This window comes from Hemicordylus capensis, chromosome 4 (assembly GCF_027244095.1).
Source record: "Hemicordylus capensis ecotype Gifberg chromosome 4, rHemCap1.1.pri, whole genome shotgun sequence".
NCBI classification, from domain to species: domain Eukaryota; kingdom Metazoa; phylum Chordata; class Lepidosauria; order Squamata; family Cordylidae; genus Hemicordylus; species Hemicordylus capensis.
Window position 1 is genome coordinate 188,720,646 of NC_069660.1, and position 17,203 is coordinate 188,737,848.

At 42.4% G+C, this 17,203-nt stretch overlaps 1 protein-coding gene across 6 annotated transcripts in view; it reads right to left on the minus strand.

The window, feature by feature from the left end:
- Positions 1-2,779: 2,779 nt before the first annotated feature.
- Positions 2,780-17,203, minus strand: part of RETREG1 (reticulophagy regulator 1) — a 76,320-nt gene continuing 61,896 nt past the window's right edge. For all 6 annotated transcript variants that reach the window (XM_053246834.1, XM_053246835.1, XM_053246830.1 and 3 more), the window contains 4 exons: positions 15,673-15,810; positions 13,695-13,759; positions 10,884-11,010; positions 2,780-9,355 (listed from right to left, as the gene is read on the minus strand). In XM_053246834.1, coding sequence (XP_053102809.1) covers positions 8,862-9,355; positions 10,884-11,010; positions 13,695-13,759; positions 15,673-15,810 — 824 coding nt within the window. In that variant the 3' untranslated portion in view covers positions 2,780-8,861. The remainder of the gene's footprint in view (positions 9,356-10,883; positions 11,011-13,694; positions 13,760-15,672; positions 15,811-17,203) is intronic.

The window sequence follows — 17,203 nt, forward strand, 5'->3', positions numbered from 1 at the left end:
CTGAGAGAAGCTGGATTGGAAGAAGGTGAGCGTGGTTTTAAAGTTGGAGGAAGAAACATCAATAACTTGCGCTACGCTGATGACACCACTCTGATAGCTGAGAATGTGGATGATTTGCAAGCTCTGGTAATGAAAGTCAAGGAGCACAGTGAAAAAATGGGACTACGACTAAATATAAAGAAGACTAAACTAATGGCAATGGATACAGCAACCAGCCTCTGAATTGATAATGAGGACATTGATGGATAACTTCTGCCTTTTAGGATCAACCATCTGCAGTCAAGAAATATGCTGCAGACTAGCACTTGGTAGGGTTGCAGTGAAGGCCTTGGGAAGGATATTTAGATGCCGTGACGTGTCTATACCTACATAGATTAGAATCGTTTGGACAGTGGTTTTTCCCATGATACTCTATGGATGCAAAAGCTGGACTTTAGGAACATAGGAAGCTGCCATATACTGAGTCAGACCCTAGGTCCATCTAGCTCAGTATTGTCTACACAGACTGGCAGTGGCTTCTCCAAAGTTGCAGGCAGGAATCTCTCTCAGCCCTATCTTGTAAATGCCAGGGAGGGAACTTGGAACCTAGATGTTCTTCCCAGAGCGGCTCCACCCCCAAAGAGGAATAGCTTCCAATGTTTACACATGTAGTCTCCCATTCGTATGCAACCAGGGCGGACCCTGCTTTGCTAAGGGGACAAGTCATGCTTGTTACCACAAGACCAGCTCTCCTCCTTTGAAAAAGCAAGATAGAATAAAGTATTGATGCTTTTTAACTTTGGTGCTGGAGAAGACTTTTGAGGATACCGTGGACAGCCAGGGAAACAAACCAATGGATCAAATAACAAATCAATCCAGAAGTTTCACTTGAGGCACAAATGACCAGACTCAAACTATCATACTTTGGACACATGATGTGAAAACCCAGCTCCCTTGAGAAGTCCGTAATGCTGGGGAAAGTTGAAAGAAAGAGAAGAAGAGGACAACCAGCAGCAAGGCGGATGGACTCGATAACGACAACAGCGAATGCACCACTGAGAGGCCAAGTTTAAGACAGATCATTCTGGAGAGAATCTATCTATGTGATTGCTAAGAGTCAACACTGACTTGATGGCACTTAATCAATCAATCAATCTCTAAGAAAGAAGGCTCCTAAGGGTCACCTGCAACTGGGCTGCTGCTTGATGTGAGGGCCACCCACCACATCACTCCCTTCACTGAGTCAAGTAGCTGAGGTGCAGCTGGGTGCTGAACACCACCATTCTCAACGGCTGGTGGGTTTAAGGGCTGCCTGTTGCTCTTCCACAATGCCCACATCTCCCTGCTTCAGTTGGGTTCCCACTAGGTGTGAGTACCACCCATCGCCTTCGCCACAATACCCAGCAACTAGGTTGTCCCCGGGCACAAGGCTTGCCCACCATGCCTGGCAATTTCATTGCTGCTAGGGAGCAAGAGCTGCTTGCCACCCTTCCACCAAACCTGGCAGTGGAGTTAGTACTGGGTGCAAGGGCCACCCGCCACCCCTCCACAATATTTAGCAGCTGGGTTCCCACTGCACATGTTTGTTTGCTGGCTGAGGTTCTCCTGCCACTCCTTCTCCTGTTCCCAAAAACTGGGCTGTTGGCTGTGATGTACAAGGACCACCTTCTGCCCCTTCACCTTGCTCGACAGCTGGTTGCTGCTGTGTGAGGTCATCCACTGGTCCTCCAAGCCCAGCAACTGAGTTCTCTCTGGACAGAAAGGGGGCCGCCCACTACCCCCTCCACCGTCCCTGAATTAAACTGTGTTAAAACTAAGTGGCATGTGGAGTTGAATATGAATTTTACAGATTCCGAATGGAACAATGCCCTTCCAGGCATTTCTCAGTCTGTGGGGCTATCTGGGAACTGTAGTGCCTCCCAGCACTACCCCCATGTGGAGGTAGTGCAGTTCTTAGATGGTCCTTCCCGTGTGCTTTCCCATCTGGCCCCTTGGGCTCTGGTTCCGGTAGAAGAGACCTCGCCCACCAACTGGAAATTGAAGTCACTGTGGGGAGACAGTTGCACTGGGAGCATCTGCTCAGCAGCAGGGGTGATGGTGGCGACTGGCATTTACTGCAGATTCATTGGGCTCAGAGTGCCCAGTCCTAATCTAGAAAATATAAGCCACCTATTTATAATGGTAAGAATGTGATCTGTGTCACATGCCCTCAATAATTGCGTGCTAAGTGGCACTCTGCATACATATGTGCCTACATGGCCATGTTTGGCTAGAAATACTTGTGAAGCAGCCAGAAAAATGAGAGACAAACAAAGGGACTATGAGAAGCTAAAAGGAGAGCCATCAATCCTCCAACGTTTCAAAATAGACAAGGTTGGAAAGCAGAAGGGAGACCAGTGGCAAGTTTGTACCAGATTCAGAGAACTTATGCTTGAGCACTGGCTGCACCTCACAGTTAGACAGGCTGGGACATTAGCTTTTCATACTTACATTCTAAAGACAAGAGGGGACAGCCAGGGGGGAAAAGAATCCATGGCAGTAGACACAAACCTTCATTATATCACAAAGGTCAAATGAAACATGGAACTTGTGAATTTGCTTGGGTGGGTTGGAACAAGTTCCAAGCACTGGAATTCTACATTTCCATCACTAATTCGGTTTTATGTTACCATCCTTAAAACATATGCAGAAATGTTTTAAGAATCAGAGCTGGCCCTTAATAACCTGCACTCCACATAATGGAAACCAGAATGGAAAACTGCATATCAGACAAAGCTTTGAAATCATCAGGTAGGAAAAGTCAGGATTAAGTGTTTTATTTCATATGACCTGCCACACTATTACAGTGGTTCATATAGATTAGAAAATCAAAATAAATGTGACAATGAATTTACTATTAACATGTACACAACTATAACAAAAGAAAAACCCACAGACATTAAATGGTTCAAACAATTGTCATAATAATAATTAATATTCCATGTTTATAAAACAGTAATCATGCTAGGTAAAGTGCTGAAAAATACTTAATGGATTTAAGACTTTTGTAAAAAAAAAAGAAATCCAGTTTCTGGTTATCTGGATAGTTGTGCCTACAGACCTTTACTGCTTTTCTAATCAAAATAAATGTGTGAAGACACATCTGTAAGTGTGCATACGGTAGCTAGACTGTGTTCAGGAAGAAAACAAAAGTTAAATTCCATTGTTTATTTCATACCACCAAATTATAATCCACCTTTACTCTTTAATCCATTTTGAAAATAAACTGTTAGGTATTTTTCTTTTCAATTATTTAAAGTTTCTAAATAAAATCTGATCTTCTTTTGTAATTTGTAAATCTAAGAGGAGATTCTCACAATCCACCAAAAGTGGGCTAAGGGAGCCTAAGCCTAGCCCACTTTTGGTGTATCATGTGCTGCCACGTGAGCCATGCGGCTCCCGGCAGCAAACCCTCTTAATTCCCCCTCAGGCGAGGTTAACGGAGCAAGCGCTCCGCTAACACCGTCTATTTGTGTGTTGCCGCAGTGCAGCTCCGCGCCACAGCAACACATGAGACCCCCACCGGGAGGCTGAAACAAGCCTCCCGGCCCGGCTCTGGGGGTCTCTCCAGGATGCCCCGTGCACTTGTGTGGGGCATCTTGGAACTTCCAGGGGGCATGCGGCCCCCGATCCCCGCAGCCCCCGACGGCTCCGTGACAGAGATGGCAGTCGTGTGGGCGGCCAATTAGGCCGCCCTGGGCTGTCTGGGGATTGTCTCAGATCGTGAGACTCGCCTCCAAGTCTCATTCCAGCCCAAGAAAAGTGCGTGCTTAACTTTGTTCTGTTGAAATCACTGGGACAAGAATCACTTCTCTTCAGCTGGACCATGCTGTTTAATGGTTCTGCGGAACATGAGTTACATCCCACCTGCAACTATGCAACTCCCATTTGGACTGATTAGGATCTATGTATTTATTAGGAAGGATTGTCTTCAGCATCTCTGAAAGTATATTTTCCATTAGGCAAATGTCCACCCGCAACCTACTTTATTTTCCCTTCATGGGACATGAGTAGCCCATTTCCTTTTCACTAATTTTTGGAAGGTTTGGAGATAGAAATCTAGTCCTGAATATGCTTAGGCTTCAAAGGTATATTTTGGTCACATTTATAGCGATGACTATCTAAATGGCTCAGACATGATAATTAAATTGTAGCAAGTACAAGTATTAGAGGGGCTGCAAAAAGTATACTATGCCACACATTGATATTAGTATTAGTATTAACTTCTGTGGAGTGCTAACATGATCAGATACTAGAGTTATTAGTAGAGATCCATGACTGTGATGCAACAGGGTATGTCTATGATTAAATGTGCTTACAAATCTGTGGTGAAATCACACTTCTACAACTTTGACATTGGTAATTATTCCCATAAGTATTATCTTCCATTAACTGCAATGAATCTATCACCACTTGTGGGCACAGAAGACAGCCATCTTGCAAGTGTTTTCATGAATAAAGACAAATAAGCCCCCTTCAAAATAAAACAAGCAAGCAAACCCCAAACCAGTACTATTACATTACCTCAGAGGGTATTTGGTCAGCTGTTACGGGACACTGCACACCTCTGCACTTTCCGTGAAAGAGACATACATCAAGGTTTGTGGAAGAGATAAGGATGTTACATAGATAAGAAGCTGGAAGGGCCATCCAAACAGGTAATCTACAAACTGCCATTTTCAGCCTCTCATTTGCTGGAAGTAAACCCAAATATATATTGTTTCTTAATGCAGTTGCTCCAAAATAGGCATTTCAATCCAACCATGACCATATTGATTAGAAAGCAAATCCTACTAATTTTAGTGCAACTTCTAAGTATGCTTAAGATTTCAGCCTCTTATTTACTCAGAAGACATTTCACTGTGTTCAACTTCAAAAAGAATTACTTCCTAATAGGTTGGTTTAAACTTGCAGCCTTAATCATTAGTTCTGCTGTGAGGGATTGTATAAAGTGTTAAATTTAAAAAACACTTCTGTGTAAAGGAGGAAAGAGTATATGAACTGTGATAAAGAAACCAGTTCAATGAAGATTATGAAGGAGGCCAACAGATTGATGTATGTGTCATGAGTAGACAGATGTTCCATTCATTTTCTCTGTTGTAGGCATACTGACTGAAGAGCAATGGGGTATGATCTCTGAGAAGGACCTATGTAAGTAGTAGATTTGTATTTATTGTGGCACAAGAACAAAGGGAAGTGCATTGTATGCCACAGGTAAGCAGAGGTAAGCACAGATCTCTTCTTAGGGCAACTGAAAACATGGCCCATTTTTAACATGCAGTTCTGAACCTGTATTTGCAAAGAACCAGGATGCCGATGGAACAAGTTTCTTGAAATCATTGTCATTCTTTATGGATCACTCTGCAGTTTATAAAGCAATCAAAACATTTACATAGAATGTCTTATGGAATCTCTGGCTACTTCTAGTCTCATTTCTATTCTTTGGAATGACAAACAACTTCAGCAGGGCTGCTATCAGCTCTTGGCTGATAGCAATGACAGAAGCCTAGAAATCAGAAATATCTGTTCATCTCTGTTTGGGCTGGTACACCTACTGGCTCCTGACTTATCTTTTAAGCTCTGATCACCACAGTTAGTATGATTGTCTTTTGGAGGGGAAACCAGTAAGTCAATAGAAACCAATATGTTTCATACTCCATGTCAATAAACTGGCTGGAGCCAAAGAACCACTGCTCAGAGGAGCTTTAGGCTTGTGTTCCTCAAACAGCAGCCCATCATGCCATGTGACAAATGGCTTTTGAGACTGAAGGTAGTTTCAAAAGCAGTTGTTTAGCATTGGGGGCTGAGGGTGAAAAGAGCCTGCTATTCAAAGGGGTGGGGGAGGTAAACCCAGGGGGCATGCACAAACTTAGATCTCTGGTCATCTGCCTTTATGCACAGCACGTGTTAGAAGACAAAGCAAGACCGCAGAGCTCCAATCCAACACATCTCTCGTATGTACAACAGCACAGCTACACAAGCACATTATATGCAGGATGGGATTTTTTTATTCTATGACACTAGAATTGCACTTTTCTATCTTGATACCAGAAAGTGGATCATTTACAAGAAGTCTCAAGCAAACCCTCCAATTGCTTTCAGTGATGAACAGAACTCAAACTCCTAGAAGAGTACCATTGTATTTTATAACTGGAAACCCCTGGAACATTTTTTTAAAATATGAAACAAAAGTACACACAGTTATAACACATCTCTTATAGGCTGGAGAGATGCCCCACCAGTGTACCTACAAGTCTTCTCAAATCCCATTGTGCTCTCACCTAAGAGTAGCCTCAATTCATTAAATCAGTTACTCTTCCATTGTACGTATCTTCACAATGAAAAGGAAACACACATTTAACAAGGGTTATACGCAGTTCATACACAGTTCAGTATGAGCTTCTCCTTAGCATACTTCTGCTGAAGTGAGAGTTGCACTCTGTAAGATGGAAGTCTCTCCCCCCCCCCACCCCCGGCATTCCTTCGTTTATTAAGTACCCCTTTTTTTAAAAGGAGGGAACTGCTCAAGGACATCAAAGCCAGATTTACACAATAACCCAAGTATGATATTGTACCATATTGGATTGGAAATAACTGTCAGAATCTTGCCTAGTGCTGATTTTGCTACAATCCTATGCACAATAGAGAGTAAGCCCTGTTGAATTTAGTGGGACTTAATTCTGAGTAAACATGCTTAGGATCATGCTGACATTTTCCATCTTTTCTTCAGGGCTAAATTCACTTTCATCCATGTGACTCTAGGTTTGAATTGACCAAGAGAAAGCATTGTTGATATGCATTACAGGGACACAATCATAATCAGCAAATGTCCATGAGTATCTAGTGTCTAATGCCCCAGACGCTTTTTATACTCTGCATGGTTAGAAACAACCATTTCCCCACACTTCTACAATTTGGTGTGGCAAGGAGGCAGTCAACCAAGCTACACAGGGTGAGAACTGATCCTGACGGACATGCCATGCAGAGTAATGTGGGTGGTTCTCAACTGTCCGAACTTCAAAAACAATGCCCACAGTATTGTGCAAGAGTGCTTTGGGGCCAATACATAACAATGTGCAATTGCTCTTCCATGGCGCTACAACCTTGGGAAATAATGGTCACAGTTTTGCCGAAGTGCAATTGTGTAGATGTATGTATTAGTGTAAGAGTGCTCTTGCACAATACCACAGGTGTTGCTGTATACGCTTGTAGAGGTGTGGATGGTTAAGAATCACCTGTGCTACTCTGCATGGAACGTCAGCCACTGGGGTAGTTTTGTGTCCAGCTGCGGTCCTGACATTTAATACCTTGGACAGGATACATGGAAGAGTTGGAATTGAGCTCCTAGTATCTTCTAAAGTTAACATATTGTGTAGTGATATTCACTATGCAGTTTAATGCCTATTGAACACTGCAGCTATGATGGAAGAAGAGCAGACCACCCTGTATATTGGGGTTGTACTTTGGGAGTTTATAAAACAACCACATTTACTGTTAGAGTGCCAGTATAAGTCTGCAAGAGTTTGGGTTAGTCAAAATAGCTGATATGGTCCCTCAGTCTGCTCTGCTGTTTATATCACACTACTAAAGCTAATGATATTTCTTCCTTTCAGCTTTGGTTTACCTTGATGAGGCACTGCCTCTTGCCCTCAGTTGTAAAGGTAAATCCACAAAACTAAGGAGAACGAGATACGTTACATGCCTTAAAATGACTCAGTGCTAGCCACAGGATATGCAGAGTTAACATTGAACTGTATTATGGCAACATCCTCTACTTATATGCCAGCAATATTCTGTGTTTGTTCTGCAGCAATTCTCACAGATCTGAGTGTAGCAGCAATTTCTAAGATTTTTAGATGTGATCAACTGCTTATATTTTTGGACAAAACAACATAGAATGGATGGTAGTTTTCAACTGCGATGGTCAATTATAACAACTGAAATATTTCATAGTTCCCCGTTTCCCGCATACCAAATTCAACCACTCATTGCATATATACACACACAGTACTTACAGATGGCATACACACTGTCTCAAGCGTAAGATGGTATACACACACACACATATATATATTATATATATATTCATCTTCTCAAGTGTAACGTTTTTGCTTCCTATTCTTTGAGCCTAATACAAGATTATAGATAGCACACAGATGCATGAAATCATGCCATTTTGTCAGGCTACAAGGCCTGTACGAATGGATGTAACTTGGAAATATATTGCCTTTCCTATCATATCTGTGAGAAGTTCTCACAGAGAACCTCTCAGAATTCAGACAGGCAATACAAAGGACAACAATCCAGGCCAATGAAGATTATGTGTTGCTTCTTATATTAGAGATGATGATTACTGAAAGGTTCAAGATCACTGGGGTTATCAGATACCCGTTTACTCTGGAGGTTTAGTTATTCTGCTACACAGGAGGCAACTAGGACATGATGGCTTCTTGATTCCTATTGATTATCTCTCCCTGAAGCATTGTTGCCTAAATGCTTAAGTAGTAAGAGTAAACAGACTGGAGGTGAAGAGGATTTGGTTAAAGCCACAAGGGCGCTACATTTGGCAATTTTAGCCCAGCCCCCCACCCCCAGGCAATCTCTTGCTTCTTAAATTCCTTTGAGACAAAATTATGGGACAGATACTTCATTTCTATGGCATCACTATCAGAAACAAAACCATCAGTGTCAATTGATCTGCAACAAGTTAGTTCACTCTGCATGAAAGACATTACAGCACATCTAAAATAATAGATAAAGCTTATAGCTCATCATTTTCTCTTTTTTTTGCATTTCATGTTGTCTATATTTTGTTTTTGCTAGATTATTAAACAGCTTCCATATTAATGGCCCCCAAGCAGGTTTGAGAGGAAGCTGGAGGACTTCTTTTCTTGTGGTTCGGCCGCTTTGCCTTTGGTAAGCCCCAGTTCACTTTCCATCTGCTCAAGCTCTGACTGGTCAAGCAGTTCAAAATCATCTCCTTCCTCTGTGTCTGTCTCTTCGCTTAAAGCTGGGTCTGCTTGCATGGACTGCAACTGGTCTCTGACAGCTGCTGACACCACAGAGGTGACAACATCACCAGCAATTGCTCTCACTAAGTTGAAGGCCTGGTCATTGATTAAAGGCAAGGAGAGGCCTGCTGCAGAGTGCCCCTCCTTCTCCTGCCTGCTGAACTGGTCCGATGTGGTAGGGAGGTGATCCTTTCTTCTCTCTTGATGTACAGGTATGCCAATGCTTGAATCATCTTCATCATTTGTTCCTGCCCCATTTTCAACAGATGGGAATTCTGCAAGATCTCTTGCAAAAGCTTCCTCATGATCACTTGGCCGATCGAAATCTATTAAAACAATTAACAGGGGTGGGGGAAAACCTGTTATAGATGAGACCACCATCACTATCTTTGTTCCTATAGTAGGATACAGCACAGAATTCTACAGACTGAGAAATACTGGACAAGTTATGCTTACTTCAGAGCTTGTGCATGTTGTACACTTCAGCAATACTCAAAATGTCAGCCCATAAGTCAGTTGGAAAGGCAAACACAGTTAAACATTTAACTGGTGGGTCATGACTTCGCCTAAGGTAGGTGACTTCAGAGCTGACATGAATATTTGGGATGTGTGTGAAGGAGGCAGCAAAGCAAAGCACATGAATGCCAAGAGAGAACAGAATAAGAGAGATAAAAGAGAAAGATTTGGAAGTGGGTTTTATGTTACAGGCTGAGGTTAAAAGTACATTTGATGTCTGGAAAATTGAAGCCCATTCGCTTAAAGCACACTTGCAGCTAATGCAAGACCCTTCCTTTGCATTCCATTTCCTTTAAAATATTTATTATACGTTTATCCTGCTCTTACCCAGAGCCCCCCACTATCTCCCATCCGAGTTGGAAAATCAGTCCACTCAGGAACATAGGAAGCTGCCAAGTCAAGTCCATCTGATTCAGTATTGTCACTGACTGGTAGCAAATCTCTAAGGTTTGAGGAAGTAGTCTTTCCCAGCCCTACCTGACCTCCTGCATACAAATCAGATGCTCTACCACTTGTTGGAGATGGAGTTCCAGTGCATTGACCTTTTGCTCCAACTATCCTAATGACCACTAGGGGCACTGGAAGTAGAGCTAGTGAGTAAGGGTCTCCCTCACTGTTCTACCTGTCTTTACTCTATGACCCCTGATATGACTCTACAGGTATTTCCTGTTGAGATTGAATCAGAATCCCTTCCTTTCCTCTTAGAGAACAGAAGCAAACATCTCTCTCTCCCGCTACCTATTCATTGTGTAGTTCTATAGATTAGGACTAGGTCTTTCCTATCCAAAGTATACTTCATCAATACATAGTTCTATAAGAATCTCCATGTGTCTTCTCTAAATAGCTTCCACAACTAAACTCTGCAACTACTCTGTAGCTGGAGTGGGTAGCTTTTTAGAGCTCTGCTAATTAAACTGGGGGATAAAAATTACAACCTTCAACACCACTGAGCTACAGTCCCATCCCCAATTTAGCTTCAGCAGCTCTGTAGCATCAGGACCCTCAGACCATTCACAGAGGTTTGGTTTGTATTCCATTTCAATAATCAGAATCAAGTTTATTAATCCAGTCAATAGACCTCAATAAACAGAATGATGCTATCTTGCCAAAACACTGCAAGACATGAGAACTATTTCAAGAGAAAGACTAGAAGAACAGGAATGTTATAAGCAGCTTTTCATTCAGCCTGTATGCATGTGTGTGTGTGTGTGTGTGTGTACGCGCTCTAATCACAAGGTGTGTCTGAGATTATAAGAGTTCAATTACAAAGTACTTTTTCCTTTTTTTGGAAAATATTCCTTTTTAAAAGCTGGAAAATTTGAAAGCAGCAGTACATACCATCAGATGTGTCTGTCTGTGGAGTGTTTCCCTCAGATAGATTGAAGGTTCCGTTATCAGTCCAGGATACCTCCGATACGTCTGTATCTGATACAGACATCTCTCTGGCCACAGTTGTAGAGCTAACCTGTATTTTGAAAAACCCAAACAGTCACATGTAGTATTCTTAGATTCAATGCTAAATTGGATATCTATACATTTAAAACCAAAGAGAGCATCTATTTACATGCTCTATAAAATGTCAATCTCTAGCCTTAGATACAAGAACTCCCCCTTCCCCACAGCAGAAAAGAAACATTTTAATGCATTAGTATTTGCTATTTTAGTATATTAAGTATGCTCCTCTTTGATATTGTATGTAAATATGACACTTTTCCTTATTATGATAAAATATACCTATACTAGCTTAACCCATGCAGAGCATCTGCGTGCTAGTACCTGACTGCTCCCCTCACCCCCTGCCACAGCCCCGCTAACCTCAGAGATCTCTCCACCCTCACCTGAGCTACCCTCCTGCTCCTCCTCCTCCATCACGTAGCTTCCATCCCCCTCACCCCTCTTGGTCACAGCTGCAGCGTTGCTGGTGCCTGTTGGCCAAGCTGCAGCCCCCTATCCTCAGAGAGCTCCCCACCCAAGCATGAGCCCTGCTCCTGCTCCTCCTCACATTAGCAACAGCGGTTGACTGGGCCCTTCTTTGCTGCCACCACCACCATGGCGGCTCGTCCCCCTCAGGCCTCTGACAGGCCCAGGCCCATCCCTTGCCTGCCTCCCTCCGCCGGTGGCCTCGGTAGCCCCAAACAGCAGCAGTGGTTGACTGGGCCTTTCCTTGCTGCCAATAGGCACCACCATGGCCTGTGATTCCCCTCAGGCCGCTGACAGTCTCGGACCCATCCCTCACCCTTCTTCCTCTCTTTCCCTCCCTTCTTTTTCTCTTTCTCTCTCCTCCACTCACTCTTCCCCTCTGTCTTTCTTCCCCTCCCTCCCCCCTCTCTTCTTGAGTTAACAGATCTTGTTTCCTCATCTAATTCACACAACGGCAGCCTTCTTCTCCTGAAGGAACGCTTTCCTCCCTCATGACTCCTCTCTTCGCAGACCCCTTCCCATTATCTATCTATCTATCTTCCTCTCCTCTACAATCAAGAATATCTTCCGACCAGTAACAGTTGCATTCCAACTGACCTTAACCATATCAGGCTCCTCCTCCCTATCTGCATATGGAATCCCCACTACCCAAACCAGGTGCCTCTGTGTGCGAACTCTCACGAGAGCAGCCACACACAGGATTATTTTGCTATGTAAACCACTTAGGGAACCTTTCTTGAAAGGTTCCCAAATACATATTCGTAATAAATAATAAATAAAAAGGGATTAAGAACAATTTCTTCCTCTCTCTCCAAATCTAAACATCTATTTCTCAACAAAATTTGATTGATTGATTGATTGATTGATTAAGTGCCGTTAAGTCAGTGTTGACTCTTAGTGACCACATAGTTAAATTTTCTCCAGGATGATCTGTCTTCTATTTGGCCTTTAAGGTCTCTCAGTGGTGCATTCATTGCTGTTCTTATCGAGTCCATCCACCTTGCTGCTGGTTGTCCTCTTCTCTTTCCTTCAACTTTTCCCAGCATTATGGACTTCTCAAGGGAGCTGGATCTTCCCATAATGTGTCCGAAGTATGCTAGTTTGAGCCTGGTCATTTGTGCCTCAAGTGAGAATTCTGGATTGATTTGTTCTATGATCCATTGGTTTGTTTTCCTGGCTGTCCATGATATCCTCAAAAGTCTGCTCCATCACCAAAGTTCAAAAGCGTCAATGCTTTTTCTACCTTGCTTCTTCAAAGTCCAGCTTTCACATCTATAGAGTGTCATGGGAAAAACCATCGTCCAAAATATTCTAATCTTTATAGGTATAGACACAGTAAAGGATCCAGCGGTCAAGAAATATTCCGCAGACTAGCACTCAGTAGGGTTGCAATGAGGCCTTGGAAAGGATATTTTGATGCCGTGACATCTCTATACCTACAAAGATTAGAATCATTCGGACAATGGTTTTTCCCATGACAACAAAATTTACTCCTTTAAAACTGCAGATGTTCAATACGATCTACAGAGTGGGGTGGCCGGATTGCACTGTTCAATTTGCCCCACATATAGCACCCTTGCTTTGATTTGTTTGCAGAGGATCCTACGCATGTAGAGTCCACTGGGCCTGCATGGGCCCTATTTGTGCAACTGTACACCACAAACTTGAGGTGTACTGATTGCATGGATTGAGCCTACAGGCACTGGCCTCTATGCAAATATTAAATAGAACGTGCAGACAACAGATGAGGGCAGCATGCCATGGCGGCAGCGGGGCGGGGGAGAGGGGTAGTCCAGTGGTAGTCCAGCAATCTTCATCCTCAATTGTGTGTGCACTCTGCATGTCTACACAGAACTTTGAAGCCAGTATTTGAGGAGAACTTGGGATACTCATGAAGTACGAACACATAATGACTGCATTCAGAAGAAGCTTCCCAGCTACAGAGGGACAAGAATTCCCAAGTGTGTGCAGGACAGTTGTTTAAAGCAGAGCTCCATTTTCAGCAGTTTGGTGAGCCTGAACTCTTGACTTTCATTTTCAAGACATGACCCGATTATGGATGTGGCTGCAATTTTCACAAGACAAACATTTCACACCAAGATACAGGTTTACTTTAGAAACCTTTTAGAGTACCAGCAATCTAGACTGGAAATCTGCATTTCTTCTAGAACAGCAGTGATCAGGAGGCTTATTTGCAGCCTTGAGAGATTAATATAAGTCCCAACCAACCTTAGGGCACAGGGCTGATATGTCTAGTTCACTGTCATCTTCTGTCAGTTTTGTTTTTATCATTTCTGGAAAAGAAGATTACAGTCGATTAGCTTTGATTGCCTACTTTGGTAGGCAAACATTTCTAGTTCTCCTCCAAAACATGATATTTGCGGAAACACTGTGCTAACTTCAAGCAATATCTGTCTTAAAGAGTACTGCCTTCTGCTTCCAATTTCAATCTAAATTTTTCATATCAACTGAAAGTGGCTTCTTGACTAATTTTATTTATTTATTTATTTTTACATTTATATCCCGCTCTTCCTCCAAGGAGCCCAGAACGGTGTACTACATACTTAGGTTTCTTCTCACAACAACCCTGTGAAGTAGGTTAGGCTGAGAGAGAAGTGACTGGCCTAGAGTCACCCAGCTAGTATCATGGCTGAATGGGGATTTGAACTTGGGTCTCCCCGGTCCTAGTCCAGAGCTCTAACACTAACACCACACTGGCTCTAATGGTACATAGAGATATGCCCTTGATGGCTGCCCCACAGCTGTTGTGTGCTCTCCTTCTGGAGATGTACCAACTCAGAACTTCATACAAAAGCAGTGCATAATTGTTGTTGTTGTGGAGATCTGTGTAATGTGTAAGGATGTGGAATTTTAGCATACAGGTGAATGGTTGTTGTATACCATCCAGAGCCTTTGGATGGATGGGGCAGTATAGAAATGTAATAAATAAATAAACCACCACTGTGTTAATAGCAGACCGACATCTGCTGTTTCATGTATCTGTGGTTGGGTAATTGGTACCCAATCTCGGTATACATGGTGGGAAAAACAACAACAAAGGGTTAATTTTCATGTATCCGTGCGTCGGGGTGCCACTCACCACTGTGTGTAAGGGAGCCATTTTATGGCTCGTTTTTGTTACAAAAATAGAAAAAACAGCAATTTTTCACACACACACCCCAAACATTGCAAATTGCAGCATTTTGGAGGAATTGCTAGTCAGCTAGGGACAGACTGAGCATGGTAGGGCACTTTCATCAACAATTTTAGGGCAATTTAACCTGTTTCTGGCATATTTCTTTTAATCTACAGGATCCTAACTCCTACGATCCTGTAGACACAATTACTCAGTATTCGCAGTTTCCTTATCCGCGGTGATTGCAGAGAACAGAACCCCCATGAATACTGAAGTTCTCCTGTATACTGTTTGGGGTCAGATTATATTGCATGCTAAATACGTCATAAAGGGCCAACAGAGAAAAATCCACAGAGACTGTGAAACCTGACTGTTTCCATATCAAGACTGGGGGAAAAAAATGTAGACAAGGATCAGATAGAATGAATACCATGCACTTGCTTAGAAATATTTTCTTTTTTACAAACTGTTTATTGAACATTCTGTTTGAGGAATATTTCTGTGTTCCTCAGAAACGTATATGCTGCATTTTGAACACTAAACAGTCCAACTGAACAGTTGTTATTTCAGTTACTCTGAGCTTATTACTTCTCAAGAGGACAGCTGTGAGATTTACATCATTTAAAAATAAAATACAACCCTCTTATTTTATCTGAGCTGTTATTCAACCTTGAGTAAAGACATATCTATAAAAGGTGTTTACTGATGCTCAGACAATACTTATTCCTTCTAGCTTCGTTTGCTGCCTCAATAAAAATTTGGTATCTACTAAACTGATGCCTGTAAGCTATATTTTGCAATAAAATCAAGACACTGATAGTACATGTGTGCTATTTATTTGATTGACGTTTTTCATATGCACAATGCTTTACAACACATCAGTAATAAAAATGTACACTTAAATGAGATATGAGAAATTGTTCAGTTTTGAAAATATGACTATGAGAGCCTAAGAATTGTTGTGTTTACATAAGTGGAAAAAACAGAAATGGAAAAGTGGCACACTTGTTCACTTTAAGTTAAGCTGAGATTACATGTGGGGGGGGGATATTGATGCTACTTGCTGCTTACCGGCTCTCTCTTTCAATTTGAGGTTGATATAGTCGCCAATACCAAAGTCTAGTTTCAGCAGAAATGACTTAATATTGCTATACACTTTCTGTCCAAATTCGTTGCGTTTGAAGAGTGGACATAGAAAGGCACATAGTACTGTAAACCAAGTGAGAATTATATAAATATATAATTGTACAATAATTATGAAAAATAGTATATATTTGAGCCATGCCATTTTGGAACACTCATTGATTTATATTTTGATTGATTGATTGATTTGATTTATATACCGCCATTCCAAAAATGGCTCAGGGCAGTTTACATCAAAATAAAAACAAAACAATTAAAATCAAAACTAAATCAATTAAATGATTAAAATCATTTAAACATTAAAATCATTTAAAACCAACATTAAAATTTTAAAACCATAAATCTAATTAAAAGCCTGAATGAATAAATGTGTCTTTAGTGCCTTTTTAAAAGTTGCCAGAGATAGGGAGGCTCTTATTTCAACAGGGAGTGCATTCCAATGTCCAGGGGCAGCAATGGAGAAGGCCCGTTCCTGAGTAGCCGCCAAACAAGTTGGCGGCAACCTCAGACGAACCTCTCAAGATGATCTTAGGCAGTGGGGCTCATAGTGAAGAAGACGTTCTCTTAAATTTAAAATTTAATATTACAAATTCTCAAAACACAAAAGAATTATAGCTTGAAAAGGTATATGCAAATTCACATATCTTATAACATTATATTCATCGTATCTGTTCTCGAATGGGACTCTGAGAATCTAAGGGCCTTTCTAGGTGATACAGTGTGGAGCATGCCACGAGAATTGCACAGTGGCAAAAGGAAAGAGCTGTGAACCTGGTTCAGGATATCACCTGATACCACTAGATAGCCTCAGGCAAGATCTTCCAGTCTCACCTCTCTGGTCTACAACATAAGACTACTACTAGGGCTGACCTCGCAGTGCCTTGAGTGCGAACTGGCTAGGTTCGAAGGCTCAACCTTGAGCTGAACCCCCCGGGCTGGTTCAGGCCCGGTTTCAGGGCGCCATTCATGATAAAATCTGTTGGTTTTTCAAGGCAGACTTACCACCGCTGAGGGCTTTGGTAGCCTGGGGGGTGTTACGGTGGGTGTCTGGAGGTTCCCCCTCCCCTGCTGGCCTCCCTCGGTCTCCTACAGTCTGAAACAGCCCCAAAATGGGCTGAACTGGCCTTTAAGAGACTGGAGGTAGGCCAGCAGGGGGAGGCCGGCCTGCCAGAGACGCCCCCCCCCCCCGCCGCTGCAACAGCACCCTCCCCGAGGCTGCTGAAGCCATTGGCACATCCCTAACTACTATCATCTACCTTACAGAACTGTTGCAAAAGTTAGCAGCACAGTGTATGTGAAGTGCTTTGAACATGGAAGCTCTATGGAAGTATCATTACCACAACATTTTTCCGAGGAAATAAATGCTGGTTGTTGCAGACAATCCAATTTTCTGCCCTCAAGAAGATTCAAGTTCTTTGTTAGAACACATTTTCCTAGCACTTAATGCACAATATTTTGC